At 38.1% G+C, this 26,023-nt stretch overlaps 1 protein-coding gene across 4 annotated transcripts in view; it reads left to right on the forward strand.

Annotated features, from left to right (window-relative positions):
• Positions 1 to 1,578: 1,578 nt before the first annotated feature.
• Positions 1,579 to 26,023, forward strand: part of VPS41 (VPS41 subunit of HOPS complex) — a 110,239-nt gene continuing 85,794 nt past the window's right edge. For 2 of the 4 annotated variants that reach the window (XM_041464246.1, XM_041464247.1), the window contains exons 1-3: positions 4,845 to 4,904; positions 5,336 to 5,374; positions 23,642 to 23,749. In XM_041464246.1, the coding sequence (XP_041320180.1) occupies positions 4,860 to 4,904; positions 5,336 to 5,374; positions 23,642 to 23,749 (192 nt within the window). In that variant the 5' untranslated portion in view covers positions 4,845 to 4,859. Of the gene's footprint in view, positions 1,616 to 4,844; positions 4,905 to 5,335; positions 5,375 to 23,641; positions 23,750 to 26,023 lie in introns of those variants that run through there. The other 2 variants (XM_041464245.1, XM_041464249.1) reach the window with 2 other exon arrangements.

Below are 26,023 nucleotides of genomic sequence, written 5' to 3' on the forward strand. Positions count from 1 at the left end.
ATAAAACAGTTAAAGGTGTAATGCCAAGAAAGAAAGGGAGAGAAGGGGTTTCTCCCCCCCCATCTCCTGCAGATGTTCAGAACAGGAAGAAGCAAGGGATATCTATTACTAAATTTAGTTGGAAGAGAGGAGGATTTGGTTGGACACCAGGAAAATGTTAATTATATGAGATTTATTGCTTTAATGTTAGAACATAATATTGGCTTATACTATACTAGCTTGGTGCACATGTGTAATCCAAAATGTGAATTAAAGGATACCGAGGAAGAAGAGAGGCCTTCCTCAAAGAAGACCCCCAAAGAGTGGCGAGACTACCTAAAAGAATGGTGGAGCATGCGTGGTAAAGGTGATGATGAGGGCGGTGATACAAGTGTGACGAATTGAAAATGGGAGGAGATGGTAATGACATACAGCACAAAAAGTGGAATTTTGGCTTGACAAGCTTGTACATGAGGTGACAGGGGTCAAGCCCTGTACTCCATACCCCACGCATACGCCGGCAGTTATTTTTGCTTATGCGCCATTATTAGAACCAAATTATTCCTTATTTTAACCAAATTATATTGTCAATATTTCGAATGTATTCAAATTTTTATATATTAAGCTACTTAATTAAAATTGCTGTTACATTTAATTTTGGTGTTTTTTTTAAAATTGGATAATTGGGCATATATAACAGTATTGTAAGATTTCTCTTTGATTGCCAAAGGTAAACTGCACTGCACATTTTTTAATTCATGGCTTTGAACCTAAAGACACATAACACTGTAGCTCCACCTTATATTTTAAATAGCTCCAAAGGCAAACCCCAAACTGTAAGAAGTTCTGCCTATTTCTTTTTAGCTTTGATTGTATTTTAACACATAAAGAAAGCCCTTGTGTGCAAGCAAGACATTCAAGTCTTATTTTTTTGTTTTTAAAAATCAAGATGCAGAAGCTTCTAGGATTGTAGAAGACATTTAGGCTTTCTGAAATCCTTCTCCTGATACTAGTGTGGGCCATTTCTATACTGATGATTAAGTAAAAAGTACAAAGAGGACCAACGCTGCTACATATAGCATCTAATGGAAACCAGAGCATATAATGGCAACTGAAGCTGTGCTCGACTAGGTGCTACTCGGATGGCTGACAATAAAAGGGCCTGGTCTGGTAGCACTGGCAGTGCTGAACACGACAGTGGCAGCACGCAGGCTGTCAGTGGCTCTTGGCTTCAGCTACACCCGAACCCTTGCTAATCAGGCACCAGCTCATCAAGCACTGCAGTGGCTACCTTCAATCCCATCACAGCTGGGTATATCATGGAGCTGGGAGAATCATATTGGTCTCCCTGAGAGAATCGATGGATTTCAGCTTAAAAAAGCATCTCGCAGCTAAGGAGGGCGGAGAGGAAACTTGGTTGAGGTGTGCCGTTGGGCCCAGTCTTGCGTGTGCCCTCTGTTTTTTAAGGCATCGCCATCACGCTTCAGCTAGTCCGAGGAAGGTAAAAAAGGGTACGGCGGACGGAAACGCTTGCTTCCCGCTGAAACTACATTTCCCAGAGTGCCTTCGCCTCGACGGCTTCCTGCCCGTCACATGACAGCTGCCTGGCTGCGCCATGGCGGAAGCGGGGGAGAAGGTAGAGACTGTCAGTGCACTGTGGTCGCAGCGCGGAGGAGCGGGGCTTAGAGCGGGAGCGCGGGACCGGGGCGGGGCACATGGGAGTGGAGGGGCGGAGGGACAGTGGGACAGTGCCTGTGTCAGGGGGCAGAGGCCGGCAGCCAGCCCTGCGGGGTGCAGGGCCGTCGGGGACAGCCTCGCTGCACCGGGGAGGAGAAGGGAAGATGGAGGCAGCGGAACCTGGGTCTGGCCGGGAGGGTGGCTTTAGAAGTGCTTGTGACGCCGCTGTGGAGCCAAGAGCTGTCTCTCTACCGAGGGACATAGGGAACATGACCAAGTTCATTTCAACAAGGAAATTTTTTTCTGAGACAATATTTGAGGATTTTGGTGCTGTTCTCTTAATCGTGTGTTCTCCTAAAGCTCCCCGTCCCTAGGTTGCTCTTTCCCAAGGAAAAAAAAAAAAAAAAAGAAAAAAAAAAGTAAAAAGTGCTTTTTCTGGCCCTTTCAGGTGCTTTATAAATGCTTCTTTGCTGAGCCAGTATTTGAACAGACAGCTCAGCTGTGCAATATTTGTCAGTCATGGATGCCTAAAAGTGAGAGAGTCTTAGAATTACTTCAACGTAACCAGCCAAAGTTAGAGGCTGGCATCTGGTTTCCACCTTCCCTGCTGACAGAGTTTTGTTGGGAGGGCTTGGCTTCCTTGGGGAAGACTTTTTTCCCCCAGGACTGATGAGTTTTTAACTGTGGCAGCCTTTGGAAGGATGAAACAAACTTGGACAAGTGTTCTCTAACAATACAATAGATTAAACCAGCCTGTGTTTTGCTCTCTTTGGACTATGATAGGAGAGTTTATTTATTTCAGTTTGTTTCCTGTGGGTACCATGCACACCTGTACTGAAAGGGCTCTGTGTGTCTTGTGCACGTGTTTCTGTAAAACTCAAGTTTTGGGTCTTTCACCTTCTGTCAGGTTTATGTTATGCGCCTAAACATATAGTGGATTACATTTGATGTTTGTAAAACCAGGGGAAGGGAAAATGCTATACCTATCATACTGGAAAGCTCACTTAAGAATATTTTGAGAAGTTATGTTGGATCTGTTAAGTGAGAGATTATAATGGTGAGAGATTACTTCACATTTCTATGGTTTCCTGATCTGTGTTCCCTTACTGCATTCTTAGGCTACTTAAGCAACAGTGTTTGTCAGCTGGCTGAAGTGTACTGCTGATTTTCCTGTAGAGTCTGAGATTGCTAAAGACTGCTATTCCTAAATAATTTTGGATTCTGGTTGTCTACAAATCCCTTTTTAGGGCAGTCACAAGGCTACTAAAAAGTGGAAGTGGAGGATAATCCTTTCAGTTCATGCATTTGGAGGGAAGGCAAAGGAACCTAAAAAAGCCCCAGGGCAATCATAACTACAGTTTACTGTTCAGGTTTGCCTAAGCAAGTGGGGAAAATGCAGGGAAAAAGCTTTTCATAGTAAGCTGCTACCAAAGTGAGTTTGTAGGTAAGTATCAATTCTAAGCACCTTCAGCTAAGTTCTTGTCAGAGAACAAATACAATTTTTGCATTGCTTTCCTAAGCCAAGGCTCCCTCTGATTTTTTTCTATGTTATTTTCTGCAGTAAAACATAAGGGCTGTGAAGCATTTACCTCTATTTGTATGCCATTTATGAAATTTAGTATCTGAGATTGCAGTGCCTTGTGAATACAGTAGGGATACCAGGGTGGATGTCCTAAATAAAAATAGATTGATATTTTCTTAGTTCACATGGATTGATTATTGGAATCAACTTCTGGCATGCCCTAATTTTATATGTCAATATCCTCTAGGGATGCCTTTGCACATAACTTGCGGTTCAGGTGGGTGTGAGGACCAGCTGCTGGCTCAGTAAGTGAGCTGTTAACTCCATCCTGCACGTGTTGGTCTGACAGCATGGTGTTAGATAGTGAGCTTATCCTGAAAGTAAATTTCTGTTCATAGACAACCAAAACAATTGGAGCCATGAGAGGCAGATGTAGTTGGTGTAGCTGCACTGGCGAAAATGTCACTTGCTGTAATGCCTTTGTTTGGGAGAGCTTTTTTTTCCCCCCACACTATGTGAATTAAACCAAAATACCATAATTGTAGTAGTATTAATTTTGATTTATTAAGGATTTGAGTAGGTAGCTCTTGGTATTGAGAAGATAAAATCATGGGCTTTTATTAGGAATCTGATGATACTTTGCGTTGGACTTTGTGTGTTGTTCTAGCTCATTCAATCAGCTGGCAATATTACACCACACTGTTTTAGTTCGGTTCTCACTTGGTTATTGTTAAGATGCACAAAGATTGTATGTAAGAAAATTGTAATTTCCTGAAAAGTTACAACAGCTTGTGATTAGAGACTGGGAGACCAACAGACAAACAGTTGGGCTTGCAAAGTTGAACCTAAACTGCAAAGGATGCCAGGATTTTACTCCGTCTTCCCTTGATGCTCATGTACTTTTTACTTGCAATTTCCCAATTCATGACACAAGTATAGACTACAGTGATAACCTTTCTATGGGGTGTGTATTTTAGGGGTGGATCTATCTGTAGTGAGAAAAATGGAGGAAACGGATGTCAGTAATTGTTGTAACACTTTGCACAAAGCTTCCAGTAGCAGGTAGAAGTGCTGCTTTGCTTCTCTCCCATCTTCTGTGATGGTCATTATGGGCATCAATGTGATCCTCCACTAATGAAAAGGAAGCCTTTGCTTTTGGTGTACAGGTCACAATCAGTATATTATATAAACATAGAAAATAAATAAATGTGAAAAACAAAAAATTACACTGGTTGTCAGTGCATTTTCTCCCTTTTCCATTTTTCTCTAAGCTGTGGGTAAGGGTGTAATTTTTTTTTTTTTTTGTCTTGTCTGGTGGAATTCTGTACCTATTAATCTTACTCTTCAAAGACTCTCTTCATAAGATTTGAAATGCCGCTTTCTCTCCTACTTGTTCTTTGTTTATATCATATTTTATTGTTAAAGTGCGTACATTCACTATTAGTTGTCATCCTTTATGGCTACTGATAAAGATAAATATGTTAAGTAAATCTTCGTTTTGCTGACTTCTTTGAGAAGGCATTGCATCAGCAGATTTTCTCAGTGGGCAGACGACAAATGAGCAGGAGTTGACTTAAAAAATTTTTTTTCTAGGGTTGAAAGAATCATCTTGCCAGAGAAATGTTTTAAAGGTACAGTTGTTTCAAAGGCAGGAGAAAGCCATGCCTTGCATTAACGTCAGATGGGAAGGAGAAAGCCATTGAATTCTGGATTTCTATGGAAAATGGTTTGAAAATATTTAAGTTTAAAATAAGCCTATTAACAGCTGAATAGTTGAATAGCAAAGCTGGCTTGTGGGTAACTTGAGAATGCTGTTCTGCCATGGAAGTCAAGATATGGGCAGTTTCCTTGCAAAATTTGCTACTGCTTCTGGAAGAGGGGAACATAATCACAGGGACAGATTCTCAGATGACCCAGTCACTCTCCCTTTTAGGATAACTGACAACAGAGTCCCTGCTGCTCCTGAGTATCACTGTGACACAAATGCAAGCACAAATTGAGTATGAATGACAAGGATGGAAACTCTGAACTTTGAGTTGCTTCTGCTTTGTCTTTCATTTCTTAATAAGGGTTTAAAAGTATTTCTTAAAGGGAAATACTGCTCAGTTATGTATATACTTAGCTATTTACCACTTTGTTTTTTTGTGTCCTTTTCAGGAAACCAGGTCTTATGAGGAATCAACAGATGAATCTGAGGTAACCCTTCTTAAAATGTTTCACACTCAAATTTGTGTCATTGTGGTCAGTGCTAGTTTTTTGTTAATATGCAGTGAAAAAAAACTATTTCACTGGTTGTTTTTAGAAGTTTGGCCAGTATTATGTACCAAGGATTGTTAATCTGGGTTTAAATTACTGAAAAGAAGCTGTGAATTGCTATTAGAAGCTTCTTTATATTAAAAAAAAAAATAAAACCAATCCACAATCAGTTGTAAAATGAATTATATTGAGAGATAAATTGAAGTGCATTTGCTTCTGTTTTGATAAAATGAAAATTTTTAAATATAGTTATATATGCAGTAATACTATATTCAGGTAATTACTTTGTTGTTTTAATAGCTTCACAGTCTCCACTTAACCATATCCTGTAGACTCTCTGTTCTTGAGATGATGTTTTTTCAAAAATTGTCTCATTTTCTGGAGAGGTCTGCCTACACTGCTGTAGGGGATGGGAAAAGGGGGCTGGGGATGAAGAGAGGAAGGAAGCTAGAGAGAGTTTCAAGAGTTTGTCCTGAACAGTAATGTTACAAATAAAGCTCTTAGGAAGATTTTGTTTTTTACCAAGGGACAAATCTCCATGCTGGGTTTAAGCACTAAGCAGACAGAAATCCTAATTTCTATGACAGTGGATAGTGCAGAGACTGTAGTGGTGGATTCTGAAAAAATATTTTTGCAGTGGAAGGTGGTTTTGTTTCTTGTGAGGTGTTTTTTTTTTCTTTCTGCCTTTAAGTGGTTGTCTTCAGTGGCACTGAATAGCAATACTGGTGAGAAGCAGGGTTTTTTGGCCCTTTAACATTGCTCTGTGGAACAGCTGCCTGGGCCAGACTTTTTTTGTCCAGTGTGAAATGCTTTCATTTTGAATAGTGCTTGGTGATGTGGAGATAAACAATCATTGGGTAATGACTCAGTAGAATAGTAATCCTCTCAAGGCTTGATATTCACAGGATGGAGAACACAGATACTTACCTGCTGAGGTGCTTTTTTTTTTCTAAAAGCTTATTGCAATGACAAAATGGCACTTTTACTGGCCTTTCAAGTTTTCAGCTTTAGCAAATCAGTAGTTACAGCAGAATTAATCATAAATGGGTTGCCATTTATGGGTGGGGGTTTACTATTTTTCCCTTAAGAAAAATAGGCATCATGCATCTTTCACAAAGTTTAAAGTCCTAAAATTTCAACTAGACCTATGTTAAAGTTGACATCTGTTCTTAATGATAATTTCACATGCGGAGAGAAGTGAAAAGGAAATTTATTGAGAATGTAGATATTGGATCTAAAGAACAATTGTCATTTTAATGTCTGTGAAAATGCTTTGCATTAGCCATCTTTGAGTATTAAGTCCAATCTTTAGCATTTTGATCATCAGTATGAGAAATGACTCCTCACTTTTAAAAATGTCAAAGGTTTATTAAAACCTTAACAAAATACAACAAATGAGTGAATAAGGAAAAAGGACAGCACGCTGGGAGTAGGTAACCCAGCAGCCACAAGCTGGTCTACAAAATGGCTGCTCGGCATTTTACACCCCTGGGTTTGCATTAGGCAACCCTGTCCCCTCCTGAAGTCTGTCAGTGAACTCTTCTTCACCATTATTGGTGGAGGTCACTTTCTTCCAGCTTGGTTGGAGGTCAGGTGTTGTCATGCCTCACCTCCTAGTAACAAGCCTTCCCTCCTCCCAAATGCCCCGTGCAAGGCCCTCCTTCCACATGTCCTGACTACCAAGGCCGTCCCTTGGCAACAGTACTGGGAGAGAAGGGGGACTATGGGGAGAACAGAGGACATCTAAACAAAAAATCACAACAACATAACCATACATCAATGAAGCTTCTTTTAACATACACATAATAGTCATCCCTTTATTGCGAGAGCCAACTATCACATTACCCATCTATAATAATCAGAAAATATTTAATGGAATGAAACTGATTGGACTATTTCTAAAGATTGTTCAGATAAAACTAAAATGGTAAAAACACAAAGTGTTCTCAGTGCTTGCTTATATTACTTGAAGTATGGCCAGAGCTAAGATCAAACTGATGGCTTCACTCCTAGCTCTTGTGATTATAAAATTGTAATTATTTCTTTTGAATGGCCTATAGTTTGAATAATCAGGGTGGTGGCTCTAGAATCAAAGACTCTGATCCTTGCAGCCTGTGTTTAGTTTTAGCCATTAAAAATATATTTATGGCATGGACTTCATAGACATCTTACCATAGTACTAAAAATTTTTACATATACAATTACTCCTGCAATGAATTTAATTTAAATTCTTTGTATAAAATTGCGTATTGTTACTAATTATTCCAGAGGACACATGACACATATCCAGCTTACATTATAGATGTGTTTTCTGTTATAGGGGAATGCAATATTAAAATTTCTGATTTTGAGTAAATTATGCCCCTGTCTGAATTGGACGTGTAAACAAAGTATAGAATTTTTTTTCTGATCTATTTACCCTTTTGTGCCATTATTTTAGCAAAGAATCAAATATACCTTAATTCTGTCTCATGCAGCAACTCTTACTATCTTTCCTTTAGCATATTCTAGCAAATAAGATTCTAGTGCTGTTTTGCTGCCTGCTTGATTTGTTTTGAAGGACAGGCTCTCTAACAATTGCCAGGATGCTTATTTGCACAGACCTGGTGGTAGAGTTAATAGTAGGCCTCAAATGTGGGAGTCTGCAAAAATTGACTGTCTTGAATGTATGTCATCTGAAAGCTCATCAATGTAAGTTTGGTTCCAGCAATGGCTCCAAAGGAAATTGAGTTCCTAAAGCTGCTCTGTTGTAAGATACTTCTAAGCTAATTAAGTCAGAATGTGTAAAATGCAAAGGTATCAATTAGCAGAGATGGTGCATTTGTTCAGATGTTTAGTAGACCTTTCTTTCAATATAGAGATAGCTATAGTTACTAGTAAAATTTGTAGAACTTGTAGCACTTCTAGAAGTGATATTATATTTCTTTTCTGGTAACTACAGTACAGTTGGCACTTTCCTATCATGTTCTTATATCTGATTTGGGGTATTACATGCTTTTTCTTTTCCCATAGTCAGACTGCAATATATTATGCCATGCTATGACGAAGAAGCTGTTTCTGTAATAGTCCTTTAATTCTTAGGGGAAAACCTCCTTATTTTGTGAAGTAATTTTACTCAGTCTTGAAATATAAGTATTTTAGTTCTGTATGTTTGGCTTTAAACATTTGGTTTTGGAGGGTTTTGATGGGTTTTTCTTTTTTGGGCTTTTAAATTTTTTTTTCTGAAGTATATTTTCATTACTTATCCCAGTCTTGTATAATCATCAAATATGCTGCCAGATTTGAGGGTGAATCTGAGCAGGTTTATTTGGCTGAAAAGTCCTAGTTTCAATGTGGTTTCATTGGCTTATTTAATTTTATTTTATAACACCTGGAGCTAAATGTTTGGACTGTCACATTTGATGAGATCTAAAAAGTAGATAGCAAAGTAATCAGACTTTTGGCTATTTGGAAACTGTGGAGGAAAAAAAAAAATCTCCATAAATTATGTCCAGCCTGAATCCGAATTTATTTTCAAATTATTTTTCTTCCTTGCAATGCATCTGTTGCTGTAAAATCTTACTTTTCTCAGTTGAGCTGTTTTCTGTGAGACATATAGTTATGTTTTGCCAGCTAATTAGCAAAGAATAAAAGGCTTAAAATTGTCTCCTCCACTGTAATTTACTACAGGGGTTATGAGCAGATTGTGCTCATCCAGCATGTGGCGTTTTTACTGGAAGCGTCCTTTCAATAACAAATGTCCCTGGAATTATAATTGAGTGCTATGTCCCAAGAAAAGATCCTTGATTATGTAAGGCATGTCACTGTTTGTGGTTTTGTTTCTTTTGCTTGCAGTAACGCTGCACTACAGCAGAAATTTTTTGTTTTGCAATTGTTTGCTTCTTAAACTACAAAAAAAGCCATGTTAGTGCAGATGTTCATGTAGCAAAGAGGTGCTAGAATAGTATTTTTTAAAAAAGGTAGACTGATATCTTTATTCATGTTTTTTTGTTAGATACATGAATGTGTTAATCATCAGTATTGCATAATTTTCACTCTAGCACTTATATTTTTATATGTCCCCTTCTTAACTTTTTTTTGCTGTTTTGATCACTGTTACCCAGTGAAAGGGACATGTTTGTTCATTTAGTTTCTTGATTAGTTATTTAAATGCTATATTAATAAATTCCATGAGAGTTTGTAGAGAGAAAGGTATTGTAGAAATTCCTGGTTAATCCAGTGCTCAAACTGTTTCTGGTGGTTTAGAAATATCCCTCTCTGATACACTGTTACCACTGAAACTAGTAGTGGTTTTGTTCTTTAGGGTTTTGAAAATTGTTCAGAGCAGGAACACAGTAGGAAAAAATGTAAGCCTTAAAAAGAGGCAACTAAAAAGCTTTGATATTTTCTTTCTCTTTTCAGTGCACTCCAAGTTTTAGTCTTGTAGGTTGGGTCTGGATTAGGTCAAAGCAATTAAGTCATTTGAAGTAAATAAAGAATCTGGTGAAAAAGTCTCCTTGTCATATTGTGTTTCCATCAAAACATTCTCTCAACATGGGGTGTGGAGCATTGGGCTGGAAGAGGTAAGCTGTTCTGTGGGTAGTAGCTTTTGAAATGGCATCACCATTGCAAGAAAAATGGATGCTTGAAAAGAAGATGTGTCTACTGTACCTTTGTCTGAGTGGCCTTTTTTTGTCTACTGTCTGACCTTTTCCAAAGTAATTATTTTGATCACGCCACTTTTCCTTATTACTGAATAGTTGTACGCTAGACTATTTTTAAAAATGTAAAATGGGAGAAAAATGCTCAAAAAATATATTCTGTTTCACATATCGGACATCTGAAGAGAGATTGCTTCTCTCTGTATGGCTTTAAATTAAATTGGCCTTTTGAGGAGAATGGAAGGAAAAGTTACATAAATTCCAAGTACTAAGTTCTCCTTATTGATGAGGAAATGTATCATGCAAATAATTTATCAATTTGAGTCAGCAGGATGAACATAGTAAATTATTTATTGAAGTTTAAATGGAATATTTTCTTACATTAATTTGAAAAACAAGTTTGCAGTGACTAGTAACTAACATTATAATAAACATTATTAGAGGATTGACTTGCAGGAAAAAAATGGATTATTGCAATATTCTTTTAAGATGTTCGGGTTTTGAGTGAAAATTAAATACTTCATTTAATGAGCTATTAATATTAACCAGAAGTGCCTGTTCTGTCTGTGTGTTGTGGAATACATAAAAAGAAAAAATGTTGCTGTGTTTCCTACATAAATTAAAAGCAATTTCAAAGCTTCTGTATTAGCAGAGTATGCAGACGTGGCTTTCCCAAAACATTAAATTTATTTCTCTGTATGAAATAACACTTCTGGCTGCAAAAAGAAAGTAATGGTGAAATTCAGCTCTTCCCCAGTGGTGGGTAGGTGAGCTTCAAAAACTGCTATTCTCAAAACTGCACTGTCAGCTTTTCATATGCAGTAGATCACAAGGTGGCAACTGGGTTGCTTGAGTAGTGTTCACAGGGGAAACAAATGTTTGCCCAAGTTCCTTACTCAGCAAAAGGACAATAAAAGTAGAAATGTGTAGCTTCATTGATATTTGAACTGAGTTTGGATTTTTCTGTGCTGGAACTGGATTTGAAGATAAAACAGCCTATCCTGTGCTGGCTCTGTATAGTGCACTTGGTGTGGATGGACTTATCCTATGTTTTTGAACACTGAAGTGGATTTGGAAGTTTCAGGTCTTCTTAGTCATGCACAAAACTATCAGCAAAATAAATTGAGGTAGTTGAAATGAAACCAAATTGTATTATATGGACTTTCTACTACTATTTTTTTTTTTTTAAGCACACCATTTATGAGGATTGGTCATGTGCAAGTGTGTCATCTCTGTGTTACATCTGCTTTGAAACTTGGCTGGTGCCCCGCTCTTTCAAACCTGTAGGAGTAAATCTTCAATTGGTATTGTGCAAAAATAGTCTAATATTCTGTATGTCACAACAGTTTTGCGAAAAAATAAAATGCTCTCTGTTTTGTCTTTCATCTGTGTCATTTCATGCTGTAAATGCAGCCCATTTTGAGACATACTCACAGGCAGACATATCATCTTAATTCCATGCTCCTGGAGTATATCTGCATTTTCCCAGGGTATTAAATGAATCCCTGTGGAAAATGCATGAGGAGAACAGAAAGCTGCAGTGTGAAATTTTACCATCCTAATCCATATTTACCAATTTTACAGCTAGGTACTGGAAAAGCATTGGTGATGTGCCTTATGAACAGTTGTAAAGGAATGAGATCAGAGGTTATTCATGTTTTTCACAGAACTCACTGTATTTTCACCATGGAATTAGGGGAAAATATTTTTAGCAGCATAAGTCACAAACATGCTGTCATAGTTTAGAAATTTCAGTCTTCGTGCCTTTTGTTTTCTTGTGTACCAGTAGTTGCAGAACTGAAATTAATTCTTGAACAAGTTGAAAACTTTAATGTGTTTCTAGCTTTTATTCACTATTGCTCTACCTGCTTTTGAACCAGTGACTTCAAGATGAAATGCTCTTTGCTATTCTCGTTCCTAAACCAGTTGTTTTTTTTTTTTTTTCTGCTTTGTTAAAATTTTCCTGTAGGGACAACTTTTTTTTTTTAATGAAAGTAATGGAGGAAAAGAGGTTTGTGTTCTCTCAGTGAGCTTCTAGAGGGTCTGATAAAGTGCTCAGGATTTAAATTCTGATAATAATAAAATAAATAAAACAACTTGCAATAAAACTGTATTCCAGTTTTGGTACTATCAAGCAGCCTGGTTAAAGGCCTTAGTCTTGAGCTTTTCTTGGCATTCCATTAATGTTAGAGATTTCATTGCATTGAGAGAAATTGAGTTAGGATCCTAATTCTGAAAATAGCATAGGTAGTCCCTTTATCACAGAGGTAGGAGCGGAAGTCTGGAAACCATATCCTAGGGATGGAGAAACAGTAATGATCAAGCTGCACTTCATAACAGTTACACAGCCTATTATGACAATTGTCCTTGTTTGCTTTGTGACACTTGATTCTTCAGCAGAAGTGGACATATCATCCCAAATAGCAGGGAATGGAGTGCTTTCTTCTGCTTGGTTCTGGATTTTGTTTTCTTCTGAAGGAAGGCCAGGTAAGACCTAGAAATAGCCAATCAGGGAAGCTGTGTTTGCATCACTTTAGAACACAGAACATTTGTTTTTTCTTCTTAAAAAACAAATATGGGGACATCTACTTGAGGAGCTTTAGTAAATGAGTTTGAGGTGTGTGACAGGTTGACACTGGCCAAACGCCAGTGCACCTATGAAAATCATTTATTCATTTTCTTCTGCTGTAGTTAAGCAGAGGAGGGGAAAACTCATGGAGTGAAATAAGGATTAGGAGAAAACACTTTAAGGGCAAAACAGGCTCAAAACTCTAGAAGAAATTTGTTAACAGAATTAAAAGAGGGTAATGAGAACTAAAATAAACTTTTAGAACACCTTTCCCCTCATGCACTTCATGAATTACAGGGAAACTTGTATTATAGTCCTCACCACAGCTTGCAGAAGAATCTTAGCTCTGACACTTGGAGCACCTCCTTCTCTCCCTCCCTCTTTTTCACCTACCTTAGCATTCTCATACTGTTCTCATGTCTTCACTTTTTCCTTTTCTCTGACTCATGAGAGAATTGGTGTTTGTAGGTATGGTGGGTTTTAGTGCTGGTTAAATTCCAGTGCACTCACTAGAACATATTTATTTATTTCTTGTTCTGAAATAGGATTAGGAGGAAGGCAAAGTAGGCTCAAATCTTGAAAAGGGTATAAAAAGAACTTGATTAACAGTAATGAAAAGAAATAATAATAAGAATCAGAATAAAACTTTTAGAACACTTCTCCTCCCCCCTACAACCTTTTCTTTCTCACTAACAACATACAGAAACAATTTAGTCAGTTTATCGCTTCTAGAATAGTCTTTCTTCTGTTCACTTAGGGAGGGAAGTCCCTCTTGTTAATTTATGGAGACTCTTCTACAAGAAAACAGTTCTCTCATGGCTTTTAATTTCCACAAATAGCAGCCACCTGGAAATCTGCAATCGTGAAGTCCCTCCCATTTTTTACAGCTTTCCCCACAGCTGCGTTTATGGGTCATGTCAACTTACGAGGTACTGTTTTAAGGATGAGCTGTTCATGAGCAAATGTTCTCTTTATCTTTGAGATCATCTTTATCTCTGAATACAGAAGTCTTCTTCTTTCCCTGGGGCAGAGAGTCTTCACTTCTTTCTCTGTTCAAACTTGTGGGATCACAGCTACTTCAACATTTGCTTACTTTAGCATAGAGTCCTTTGCTCATATCTACAATTTGAACACTTAATCTCCCCATACTTTCAATGAGTTACAGGGAAAAAGAGTCTGATGTATAAATGACATTCTTCTCTATAGCTTTATAAGAGGATTTCAACCTCAAGATCAAGGCATTTTTTCATCCCTTCCATCTGGGACTTGACTCTTTCTTCACTGACCGTGGTGTCTTCATGTTGTTCTTCTGTGTGTTCTCACTCTGTCCTTTTTTCTCACTTGAAGGAGGACTGAAGGTCTGCAAGTCTTATCTGTGCACTAAAAGAGCTGATGGCCTGCCTGGGGCCTGCCAATGGTCATGTGTCCCCAGCCAAGCTCGGTAGCTTGCGGCCTGAGCTGCGGCCAGGCTGGAATCTCCGCAGCCACGCCAGGGCTCAGCTGCAGCACACCAAGGACCGATGGCCTCCCCTCCCCCTGCCCAGCAGCTAATGGGGCCTGGCCCCGTGGCAGAGCCCACCTGGCCCGGTCCAGCTGAGATGGGGGCTGGACTGGCCTCGTTACCTGCTCAGGGCTGGGAGCAAAAGAGAACTTCTTGGGATTTTTTAGTCTTTAACGTGTATTCACAGAGGCACATCTAGTTTTCTCAGTGGTTTAACAGATTGTCAATTCTTAAAACTAATTACTGATTGGTTTTTTTTGTCAAACAGAGAGGAAACTGCTAGCAGCTTTTCTTAGGAAACTGTGGAGACACTTCTGTGAATGCCTCCAATGCAAAACCAGCATAGTAGGTTCATTTGTTCTCAAGTTCTATCAATTAAAACAGTTTTTGTAGAGTTCTGCAGCGCTGAAAGGTTAATCTTGTCCAGGCTCTGCAGTCAGGGAATTGCTCACCGTGCCTCTTTCTCAGTTGGTCGCATGGTCTCCGCCGGCACTGTGCAAGCTGTGCCGACTGCCGGCTCCACTCCGCACCTTTTCTTCATTCAGGATAGCAGGAAAAGAAACGCTGCTGCTGCTGCTCTTGTCTTTCTGTCTGCAGCATGGCTGGTTAAAAACATCCAAGTAAACACAGTCCATTGCAAGCCATGCTGAGAGAGCTGCAGCCATGCTGGGGTCCAGCAGCCCCCTCCAGGAAAGGGGCCCCAGCTGACCCTCTACTTGTCTGTATAGAGCAGTGAGCAAGAGAGCTTCCCGCGTTTTCTTCATTCTTGAATGTGTTATCATATAGGCATTTCCAGCTTTTCTAATTGGCTTAGCAGTGTGCCAATTTCCCAGGCTTGCCAGTGATTGGTTTTGCCAGGCACAGAGGAAGCCACTAGCAGCTCCTCACAGAGAATCGCTTCTATGGCTGACCTTTTCCCGTCTTCACCAAAAACCAGTTATTGCAAAACCAGCACAAGGTGCTATCTCTTTAAGGACCAAATTAGATTCTAAATTGTACTTTATGTATTTCTTAATTGTAAAGAGTAACAATCTTCTAGAGGTTTTGCAACAATGAAAATAAAAAAATGTAAATATTTGTTGTGAATTTCCAGCTATTTTTTCAGAAATAATGATTATTTAAATTATTTCTAAACTATAACATGGGTTCCAGTTGGTGTGAGAAGAAGCAGGATTTGGGCTAGGGTTTTTTCCTGACTTCCATGTCAGAATGGCAGGCAATAGGTCGTCTTGTGTGCAGTTTCTTTCAAAAGTGGCAGCATCAGAGGCAAACACCAAAGACGCCTGATGTTACAGTGGAAGATCTTTGAGTAAATAGCTGCCTCCTTTACAATGATAGTGTTACATCCTCATTGCCCACCTCAGTAATTTGCGTATTTTGACAATTTTGACTTCTAAAACTTTCCAAAGACAAACCTTTATCCTACCGCTATTCTGACCAGAATTGGTCATCATCTTCAAATAGATTTTTCTAAGTGATGCTGAGGAAAAATAAGACTCTACTGGTATGCACACATAATGCAGTTAATAGTGGGTCAGATTACTTGAAGTTGAACATGTTTGCTTTAAGGGTAGAAGGAAGCGGACAAATGTCCAGAAATATTCCTCGGTTCCTTTTGGTATCACATAGATAATACACCAATTTAATGTGTAGGGTTCAAAACTTCTACCCCTCATCTTTAAAGTGCAAGTTATAATCTGATGCCTGCAGTCATAAGGCAATAGTAGAATTTATAAAGACCAACTGTTTTGTGACTGTGCAATAGGAATATAACAAGGAAGAGGGGAAGAAGGCAAATTTACCTCATCACAGGTATGAGGTAACCCAGTTGTTATTGTACTTAAAGTTGTGAGCAGGGTAAACATTTAGTAGGTAAAGATTAGGAGTTTTTCTTCATATTCGCATTCTCAAAAAACCAACAAAATAACCTATTCATTGGTTTTACCAGATAGTACAGGGACTTTGACATGGTCAGGGGTGTAAGTCAAAGGGATCTCCCAACTGTGTTGTGACATGATGATGTTACTTCCTTAAATTCATCAACAGATATTAGCAATTTGTTACAGCTTGATGCTTAATATTTTCTACTTTTATTAACCTCCTGCATGTGTTAAGTCATGTGTTGCTCCCATGTGATATTTTCACTTGCACTAGGTTTTTTTGCTAGATATTTGTATTCCTTTGCCATATTCCCTTTTATTGCAAGAGAGCATTGTGTTCGTTTGCATATGTCAACCCTGAATTAGTAAATAAAATTCCTTTTTCCTTCCATGTATTATAAGAACGTCTGTGCTTTTAAGATATGGAAAGAGGTCATGCAAATACAGGATGGTAATTGTCTGCATTGCCAAATCCGTTTACTCAGTGGTCAGTTTTGATCTCTGTCCTCTGAATGCTGCTGAGATGGGAGCTGTGGCCTGCCTTTTCCAAGAACCACCTATAGTATATTTGATGAGCCGTTCATTCTGAATTCTGGTGTTGTGTGAACAGCTGTTTCATGTCAGGCTATAAGCAGTCATTAAAAACTCTGTATAGGAAAGCTGTGCCATGAGGGTTGCCTGGCTGCAAGTGAGCTTCTGACTGAGGACATGGTAGTTTTGGAGAGGAAGATGGGGTTCCTGGCAGGCACACTGAAAAGTGTTGAAATTGGGCTTGTAGTCTAGGCTGAGAGGGCTTGATAAAAGTGTTTGAGGGAAGTTAGGGTATCAACAAAGGTCCATCTGAGGGTTACAAAGGGATGGAGCAGAGGAGATTTGTAAGAGGGGGGCTTGGGGAAAACTTGTGAGCCTTCAAGACTCTGCAGTCTTTAAAGTGGAGGTTAAGAGTGGGAGCCAGGTCCTTTATGTGTTTTGGATAATTGGGTTATAGGCAGGTTTGGCTGGTACTGTGAAAGCAATCCTTCAGTCCTTTAACCTTAATAATATTGTAGCAGGGCAGAGTCGCTGTTTTCCTTTTCCATTTGTGACCCAAAACTGAGAGTAACCCTGTCAACAGACCTAGTCCTACAGAGATGTAGTGGAGAGTTGCTCTGCCTGCATCTTGCCTTGTTGTCCAAATCAGCAAAGTTGAAGAATTTGCTCATTGTCCTAGCTGACCAAGGGTATCTAAACTGAAGCATTATTTCCAGGGTGAAGAAACTGTATGGTTTGTCAAGTTTAATTATTGTCAACAGATGCAAGAAAAGTATGGTAAGTCTTAGGTTTTTAGCATACAGCTATTAGAAGGTGTTTTGGTGTGAAATATGGTAAAGAAGGAAGTGAGAAATGATGCGCATGGATATTCGTGGGGTGATACTGAGGATATAGAGGCTTCTGTCTGATTATATGGATTACGAGATTGTCTGAGCCACATTTAGCTTAAATATAATGTGGGTAGAGAAAATTAGAGATGACAGATAAGTGAACCTGCTTGTCTGAGGGACTGTGTTAGATATTTTCTCTGTGGATTTTGGGGAATGGGGTTCAGCAAGTGTAAAATCAGGTTCATCTGTTAATCCGCATCTCTTTACCTTGAATGAATGGAGATTAGTTGGGTCCTAACAAAGGTCAGAGGCTGAAAATAGTAATTATTTCTTTATTGGGCCAAAGGAGGCATTATGACCCATTTGGTGCAGCTCCCAGGTACAGAAATGCTGTGAAGGTTTAAATAAAAAGCGTTATCTGTATCTTTTGTTGGGTAGTACTTGTCTTGTCGTGGAAATCTTGTGGCAGTTAACCTTAAGTTTGTAAGGTTCTTGTTGGGCTCCCTTGTCCAAAGTAAGGTTTACACAGTCATCCTGGGTGCAATCCTGCCCTTCCAAGCAATTCTGGTGATAAAAAGGGTTTGCAGAGAGCCAGGGGGTCAGATGTTGGTGTAAAACCCCACTGATGATGTTCCTTTCATAGAAGTCTGGCTAGAAGTCATCCATTCCACTTCTCAGCCACGCACCAGGCACTTGGCTAAGTACTCTTTGCTCCCATGCCAAATAGGGGACTTATAAATGAAAGATAATTTCCAGCCAGCCTCACAACCCCTCACAACTAAGGCTGAGACAATCATTCAGTGCCCTGATTAAGACATTATTTCTGTAAAAAAATTAAGAGTTGGAGATGGTTATACCTTGGATCAAGTCAAGATGACAAAACCAAGGAAAGTAATAAATGATGTTGGCAACTGTGTTCTGCTGGGTATTTTGCTGCACTTTGAGCTTCTGCACATATACAAGAGAAATAAGGAACTATCCCTGGAGACTTCATTTTGGGGCTTGAGGTCTTATTATGTTGGTTTCTTTTTGTATTTGTCATTGAATTTCTATAAGAAGTGAAGATGCCCCCCAGCGGAGCACTAAGGATGTGTTTATTCATTTTTGCATACTTAAAATGTTCTATGAAGTTTTATTTTAATTCAAAAATAATTTGAGTTGGTTTCTTTGATTCTACTGGAGATTTTCATATAGTGTGTAAACTATTAATTCTGGAGCTCTAACTAGTTGGTTTAATTGTTTTCTTCTGTGTCATAGTGATGACTATTTAAATAAATAAAAGTGCTGATAGGGTTTTTCAAGGTCTGACCTGTATTAAATGTCAAGAAAAGTTACTCTCACAAATTGCCAAGTAGTAGTCTTTTCTCACCTTTTTGTAGTAGTATTGGGATTGCACTTTCTGCAGCAGAATGAGGTTTTTTGGTTTGGTTTTGGTTTTTGAGTTTTTTTAATGAGATTTTATAATGTGTCCTAAACATTAAGTATTCAGACACATAGAGGCAAAGCACATTGAATGACCTAGTAAGCTAGGGGGTTTTGCAGTTTAGGAATGGTACTCCTCACTTTAGTGCTCCCACTGAGACTCTACAAACCACATGCTTCTTGCTTGCTCCCCTCCTTCCCTTCCCCTGCAGTGGGCTGGAGAGGAGAGTAGGAGGCACAAAAGAGAAAGATGATGGGTTGAGATAAGAGCAATTTACTGGAAACAGCAATGAGATAAGAAAATTAACAGTAACAGCAACAGTACTAATAACTAAAGTGTACAAAAGAGAGGAAGTGATTCACATGCAAGAATATTCACCTGTACTCACCTGCTGGTCTGGGTTGGAGCCAGCATTACCCAACCCATCCTCTGATCAACCAGAAGGAACCCCTTCTCCTCAGAGAAGGGGATCCTTCTCCTCAGTGTGTCCTCCCCACACCTGGCAATGGCATGAGGTGGTGTAGGATAGCCTCTGTGTCCTAGACATGCCTCCCCTGGCTACTGCAAAAATTAACCCTACCCTGGCCAGGAGGAAATGAAGTAATTAACCATTTTTCTTATAATATCTGAAATCAATGTAAAATGCGAAGAAAACATGTAAAAAAAGAATATTGATGGTAGGGGTTTTTTTTTCTTTTTTTTTTTTCTTTTTCAGACAGCCTTTTAAGAAGGCCTATGACACTAGGGCCTTGTTGGAGTAGGGTGTGTGTCCTTTTTGAAATTGCTTCAGTGATGAACTTCAGTTATCTTCATATTGGAGTTTAAATGCTTTGCAGGATCAAAACTTGCAAGCATAAACAAGGCTGGAATGGACATTTAGAGTAATTGCAATTCTATCTGGGACTGGGCAGAAGATGTGCAGCAAAGGGGAAGGACACTTGCCTTATAATGTATGCAATGTTTATTTCCATAAAGGCTTTGAAAAACTTTGAGGGCAAATTGTGTGGGAAGAATGACACTTTTGCTGTCAGTACCTGTAACATAATTAGAGTATCTGTAATCAATGGAGCAGTGTTCATGTGACAGACTGTCCTGTGGGCAGATGATCTGCTGCAGGAGCAAATGTGGGCTAATGGAATAACTCTGGGAACTGCCCACAGGTTCCTTCTGGAAGTTTTCTTCACAAGGACTGACTTCAGATGTTTTTTCTTTTTTCCTACTCATAGCTCCAGCACAGCAATTCCTGTAGGCAAAGCCAGGAAAGGTGGGGCAGAATATCTGAAGAATGTTGTGAACCTGAGTTCAGAAAGGCTGATGAGAATCCCTTGCAGTGGCACTGGCCTATTGAGAGCTTGTTGCACATTTGTAGCTCTTGTTAGTTCTGTAAATCCGTTCCAGAAGAAGAGTTGGTGTTGCATAGGTGCTGGGTGAATAAGAAGGAATTTGTTTTTAGTTCAGGAGTGTTCAGCAATGACACTTGGAAGAGCTCAGTAGGAAGGAGTTTGTATTAGTCTTAGGGGCTAATCAGAGTATTTCATTCAGTTGGAAATGTGCTTTCAGTGGGAAATGTTTATGGATGCCTGTTCTTTTCAGCACTATATTTTAGCGATATGACTGCTAGCTTTAGCTTTAAACGGCAAGTGGAAAATCAAATGGAGTATGAGTTTCAAGTTAGCATTCCTGCTGTTGAAAAATGGTCATTATTTATTTTATAACATCACAAAGGTACCTTCCTCCTGACAGCTCTGTGGGTCTCCTTGCCTTTCAGAATTTAAGGCTGCCATGTGTGCTTTGCAAAATGTGCTTTACACATTCTGTGCAGTAAATATTTATTTTTCTCTTAAAATATTTGTCAAGAATCTCAAAATTTAGTATTGTTATTTCAGATAATTTTAGGCATTATATATTGAAGTAGTATTAAGTGGTGGTACAAAAAGCAGTGTTAGAAAATCTATTTTCAAATTTTTAGAATCCTCTAGGAGGGTTTAATTAAAAGTGTCGTACAGTTAGTAAAAATACGTGTAAATTCAGCAATTTTTTTTTTGTTATTTTTTCCCTTAAAAAAGGGAAAGCTTGAGTTCTCTTGTATGGGGTAAATTTCACTCTGTTTATGTCTTAGCTTTGCTGCAAGTCAGGACTTGTACTATTCCTCTAGGTTGTCATAGAAACACAGCTAACTGACATCTCAACTCAGGCTGCTCATGGTTTAATTTGTGGGTTTTCAAGATTATTAAAATTTAACAAAAATTATTGATTTGCTTTTATTAACACTGGCTTGTGTTTACTTTAGAAGTTCAAACTGCATAAAAGCTTTTCCTGGTAGAAAAATACCTTTAAAATTATTAAACCCTGGTACTCTAAATAAGAGATCATCAAATGCATTTAATATATCAAAGTCTGAAGCAGTAATCTTTAATTTTTGAAAATCACCTTTTTATTTCATTTTGTTTACAGTAAAGTGCCCCAACCTCATTTCAATTCACCTTTTAGCTTGACTTTTATTTAGCATAGAAGATACCTGTCAAGAGAGCGTGAAATAGGTACATCATCATGCCTAATATTTGGGAGTTTTCATTTTATTTACTTTCTTTGAAGCCTGGCAGAATGCTTTGGTGCACTGACTTTTGAAAGTATATATTTTTTGTATATGCATGTGCAGAAAAAATTACTTAGTTTTCACTCATAAATAAGACAGGTAAAACTTATTTACAGTAACTTTATCTAATGGTCCATGGATGAATGATTTTATGCAAACTACTCCAGAGACTAGAATTAACTTTTCATGTTGGTTGCACATTGGATGTCCTGGCCCCAGCAACATGTGGGATCTTATAAAAACTAGATGACTGGAGTTCAATTTTTACTTTTATGAATTTATTCAATGATTGCCCATGCATTTCAAGTGTAATCTTTGTAAGCAATGTATAAAACGTAGTAATGTGTTAATTGTTATAAAATGGACACATACTTCCTTGCACTCTCCTTCCATCAAATTTATGCTTTTTACTTTGACTTTACCTCCTCCCTCTACCTTGTAGCCATTTATTAACGATCTGTAGGCATGAGGAATTTGACTGATTTATATACAGACCTGTAATTTGACATTGTCATTCTGTCTAGTAACAACTTTGTTCAGTGTTAGATTTACTGAATAAAATTGTTTCTTAGTGGACATTTTGACATCCCACTTCATAATCCTGCGTCATGTACTGCTGACATCCCTGTATTAATCTCATTTGTATTCTCTCATAAAACTCTCACATAACATTTTAAAACAGACTTTCTTTGCAGTATATTTCTATAAGCACGGGACTAAATATTGGGTGTTTCCATAGGTATGTATGGCTTTTTTGTGCTTTGTATGAGGTGCACATGTTTTGTATATGATGGTAGCACACATAGTAAACGGCCGTACTATTTAACTTGGGAAAGACTGGCTTTAGTACTGCAAAAGCAATTGAAACAAAATACATTTTATTAACCTGTTAACTTGTCTCTCTTCCAAATTTTTTTTGCATTGTGTCTACAGAAAAGTGTTGCACAATTACAGTTCTGCTGTAGGCTGACACTGTGCTTTTTTAGGAATTGGAAGGCAGTGGTTGGTGGGAAGTTAAGGCACTCCTTTAACTAGAACACTGCACTGGTATATTCTGGTTACTTAAGAATGAAAGATATGTTTTATGTGGGAAACATACTCAGTGTTGATGTATTCATTACAGTCAGTAGCAAGTGTAGGAGAATATTATTGCAGGTATACTGTTTCCCAGTGAGGACCAAGGGATATATAAGGGTTTGTGTATGTCTGTGCATGTATAAGATTAACTGAGACTTACTGAAGCCTGTGGAATCTCTCTGGCATTGTATTTCTGTAGACCACCTGTTATAGATAGATGCCTATGACCAAAGAGCTATTTTGCAACTAGGATTTTCTTTGCCTAAGAGATAAGCATGTTGGTCTTCTTTGAGTAATAAATTTGCTGCTTGGGTTTCTTTTTTTTTTTTTTTTTTTTTTTTTTTTTTAGCTTGGTTTCCTTTCTCTTCACTCTTTGCCCCATGATCCTTCCTTGCATTTAAGTAGTGATTGAGTGATAATACCTAACATGCTTGAAAAGAGAGGAACGCTTCAGTATTTACCAGAAAAAAAATCCTAACATGCAGAAGATAAAGGTGATTCATAGGAGTATAATGTGCCCAGATCCTCTTCCCAGAAAACATATTTATAGTATTTTTTTTACCATAAGCCCAATGGTGGATTGTATATAATTAACTTATTCCTAGTGGATTCTTCTTATTTTTGTTCACAGCATTTTGCATCTATCCTTCCTACAGAGGTGCAGCATCTTGTAAAGGTCGTGAAGTATCTAGTAACGTGCATGCTTCAGCTTTCAGTTCATTGTGGCTACAGTGGCACACTTTATTTCGTCATCATTCATTACCATATCCATCCTTTTTGTATTTTACTTCTAAATTGCAAATGTCTAACTTTATGTAGCAAAGTACACATGCACATTTTTCCTGCTTTTTAGATATCAAGTGCCTCCTACAGCTAAATTGACACGCTGCTATACAGACTTTGCACTCAGAACTTTGGAGTAAAAAGAAAAACCAGTAACAAAAAAGCACAGCCCAAACGCCTTCAGATGATTAAACTGTGAAAGTTTGGCTTTTGGTTGTAATGGCTGTTGTGAAGAGATCGCAGTGATCCATCTTCGCCTGTTGCTGTGTGATAGTTTTGGGGTATCTTTTAATTTATTTTTATCTGAAATAAACTTCTAAGTATTTTTGTTGTTGTTTCTCTCTTGCTCCCTTTTCCTTATACTCCTAAAAATTTAGGAAGATGAGAGTGAAGAAGAACCTAAGCTCAAGTATGAACGGCTTTCTAATGGAGTGACCGAAATTCTCCAGAAGGATGCAGCCAGCTGCATGACAGTGCATGAAAAGGTATTGTGTGACTTTGTGGCTGACATAGCACTTCTGCTGGGTTTTATGTATTTATCTGTGCTTATAATGCATCAGTGTATTTCTGTGTAGAAGTGATGCCAGATCTAGAGTTGCACTGCAAGGCAATGGTAACATAAACAAAATTCACCATTTACCTGTATTGAGAAATCCACATATTCTCAGTCATAAAATAAGTAGTTCACATAGTTCAATTAACATCAGATCTCTCAGAATCAATTCCCTTCTTGTTTGTATCAAGGATTTTTTTCAGTGGGAAACACATTTCCTCAATGAGGAAATGAGGTGAGAATTCAAGATGCAGTGATTTGTTAGATGAGATGTTTACATAAGCTACTAGAAAAATGCTCACTCAGATTTAATTATGAACAGTATTAAGAACTGCTATCAGAGTACAGTCCTAACTTTTCTTTATTCAGAAAGAAAGCTGGTATATATTGTACTTATTTGTACAGTCGTGTCAGTAAAGACCAACTTGATCACGTCAGGAACATATATATTCGGCTGTGGAAGACATGTTAATACAGTGTAGAAGAAAGTAATTATTGTATTTTTTGTTTGCTTAGGCTTTACTTTTGGGGGGTGGGTGTCGTACTAACACTTCCCTGTCCCCCTTCCCTGATTCACTATGTTAAAAACAAAGAAAGGAACTGCACATGCTAGAGCTTTTGATGTACCAGAGGTATGATAAGGATAAAGCAATAGACAATGCAAAATAGAGAAATTTAAAAAATAATTAATATTTTGTTCTTAAAAGAAATAAACTTCATGTGCTTCTTTAGTGAATTAAACAATTGCTTTTGTGTTTTGTGAGTTTTCTTCTCTTTTATATATACCGAAAAACATTTTAGAATATTGAGGCATTCCAAAGTGCATTTGAAAGTGTGAGTTAATGATTTGTCAACTACTAGTATGTAAAACATAGTAGCTATTTTCTGAATATATAATTTTTCATAGCCAGTAGTATCTCCTTAACAGTTATTGTTGAGGGATCTATCTTTATTATTTGGCTATATTTTTAGATTGACTTGTGCTGTGTTTCTTTTCCTCAGAGGACTGTTGCTATGGCTCAAGAGGCTCTTAAGATGAAGCTTGTATTTTAACTGTGTGAATGAAAACAATAAGTCTTTTAAAAATTTTGACAACTTAGAATTACACAGATATTTGGAAAATTGGCAAGCATTTTCTGTTTGTCTGTGGTCTGTTTCTGTTACCTTTTATTCCTGCATCTCAGGTAAATTTTGAAAGCCGAGAGTTTAACAGGATTTTTCTATAAGGATGTGAACAGATACAGTTTTTGCTATAGTGTCACAAAGCATGACAATACAGGAAAACTGTTGAAGTATCCCAGCACTTTCAGTTTTCCAGCAAACTAGATACACTACTTATGAGAAGAATCAATATTGTTAGAAGCCAGGTACTGCAGTCTTTTAGGAATAGGTCTCTTGCAACAGAGAGCTTAAAAATGATGCTGTTTTATAGGTTTTGCAAGGGTATTTCTCTTTCATTCTGGTTGGTTTTTTCAGGATTTTTTTCCTGAACAAACAGGAAAAACCCTGCTGAATGCTATCATTAGAAAAATTATACAGTAATATGTAAAATATAACACTGACTAAAGCAGTATAACTTTGCTGGGAATCCTGAGATCTGGCTTCTTCATTCACACTAATTTCCCCCCAGAATTTATTTTTTTCATTTCTGCTGCTAAAGCATCATATTTTCACCAGGCTTGCTGTCTGCACTGGATGACTAATCGTCATGGCACCTGGTGCATTCAAGCAGGCCTGTGCAGTGGAATAGTCATACCTAGTTATGTCTGCACACCTGATGTTTTATTAACCAGTATTGATTTTTTTACCCGAGGGACTTTTTTCTTCCTGAAAAAAGGCAACCTTGCAGGAGTGAAAGGCATTGCAGGGAATGAATTTCTAATGAACCCCTTCTTTCCCTTTCTTGCCTCCTTTTAATGTAGCTTCATATTTTAAGTGCCTGAACAGAAATTTCATTTTAAGCAATTCCATTTTGATAAATCCTTTTAAACCTTGACTTTCTGTAAGGTTATTTTTTAAAGATTGTGCTGCCTGACTGACACGCTTAGCAGTGCCTGTAAATTTGAGCATTTCATTATAGGTTGCAATGAAGCATGCTCACATGCAGTGAAATACAGAAAATTGAGTAGCCTAGACTATTTCAGTAATGCTGAAAGTGGGAGGGTGGGGGAGGGGGCAAATAAAAGAAACCTCTGTCATAGATCAA

The sequence above is a fragment of the Pyrgilauda ruficollis genome, unplaced genomic scaffold, assembly GCF_017590135.1.
Source record: "Pyrgilauda ruficollis isolate IOZ18807 unplaced genomic scaffold, ASM1759013v1 scaffold176, whole genome shotgun sequence".
Lineage (NCBI taxonomy): Eukaryota > Metazoa > Chordata > Aves > Passeriformes > Passeridae > Pyrgilauda > Pyrgilauda ruficollis.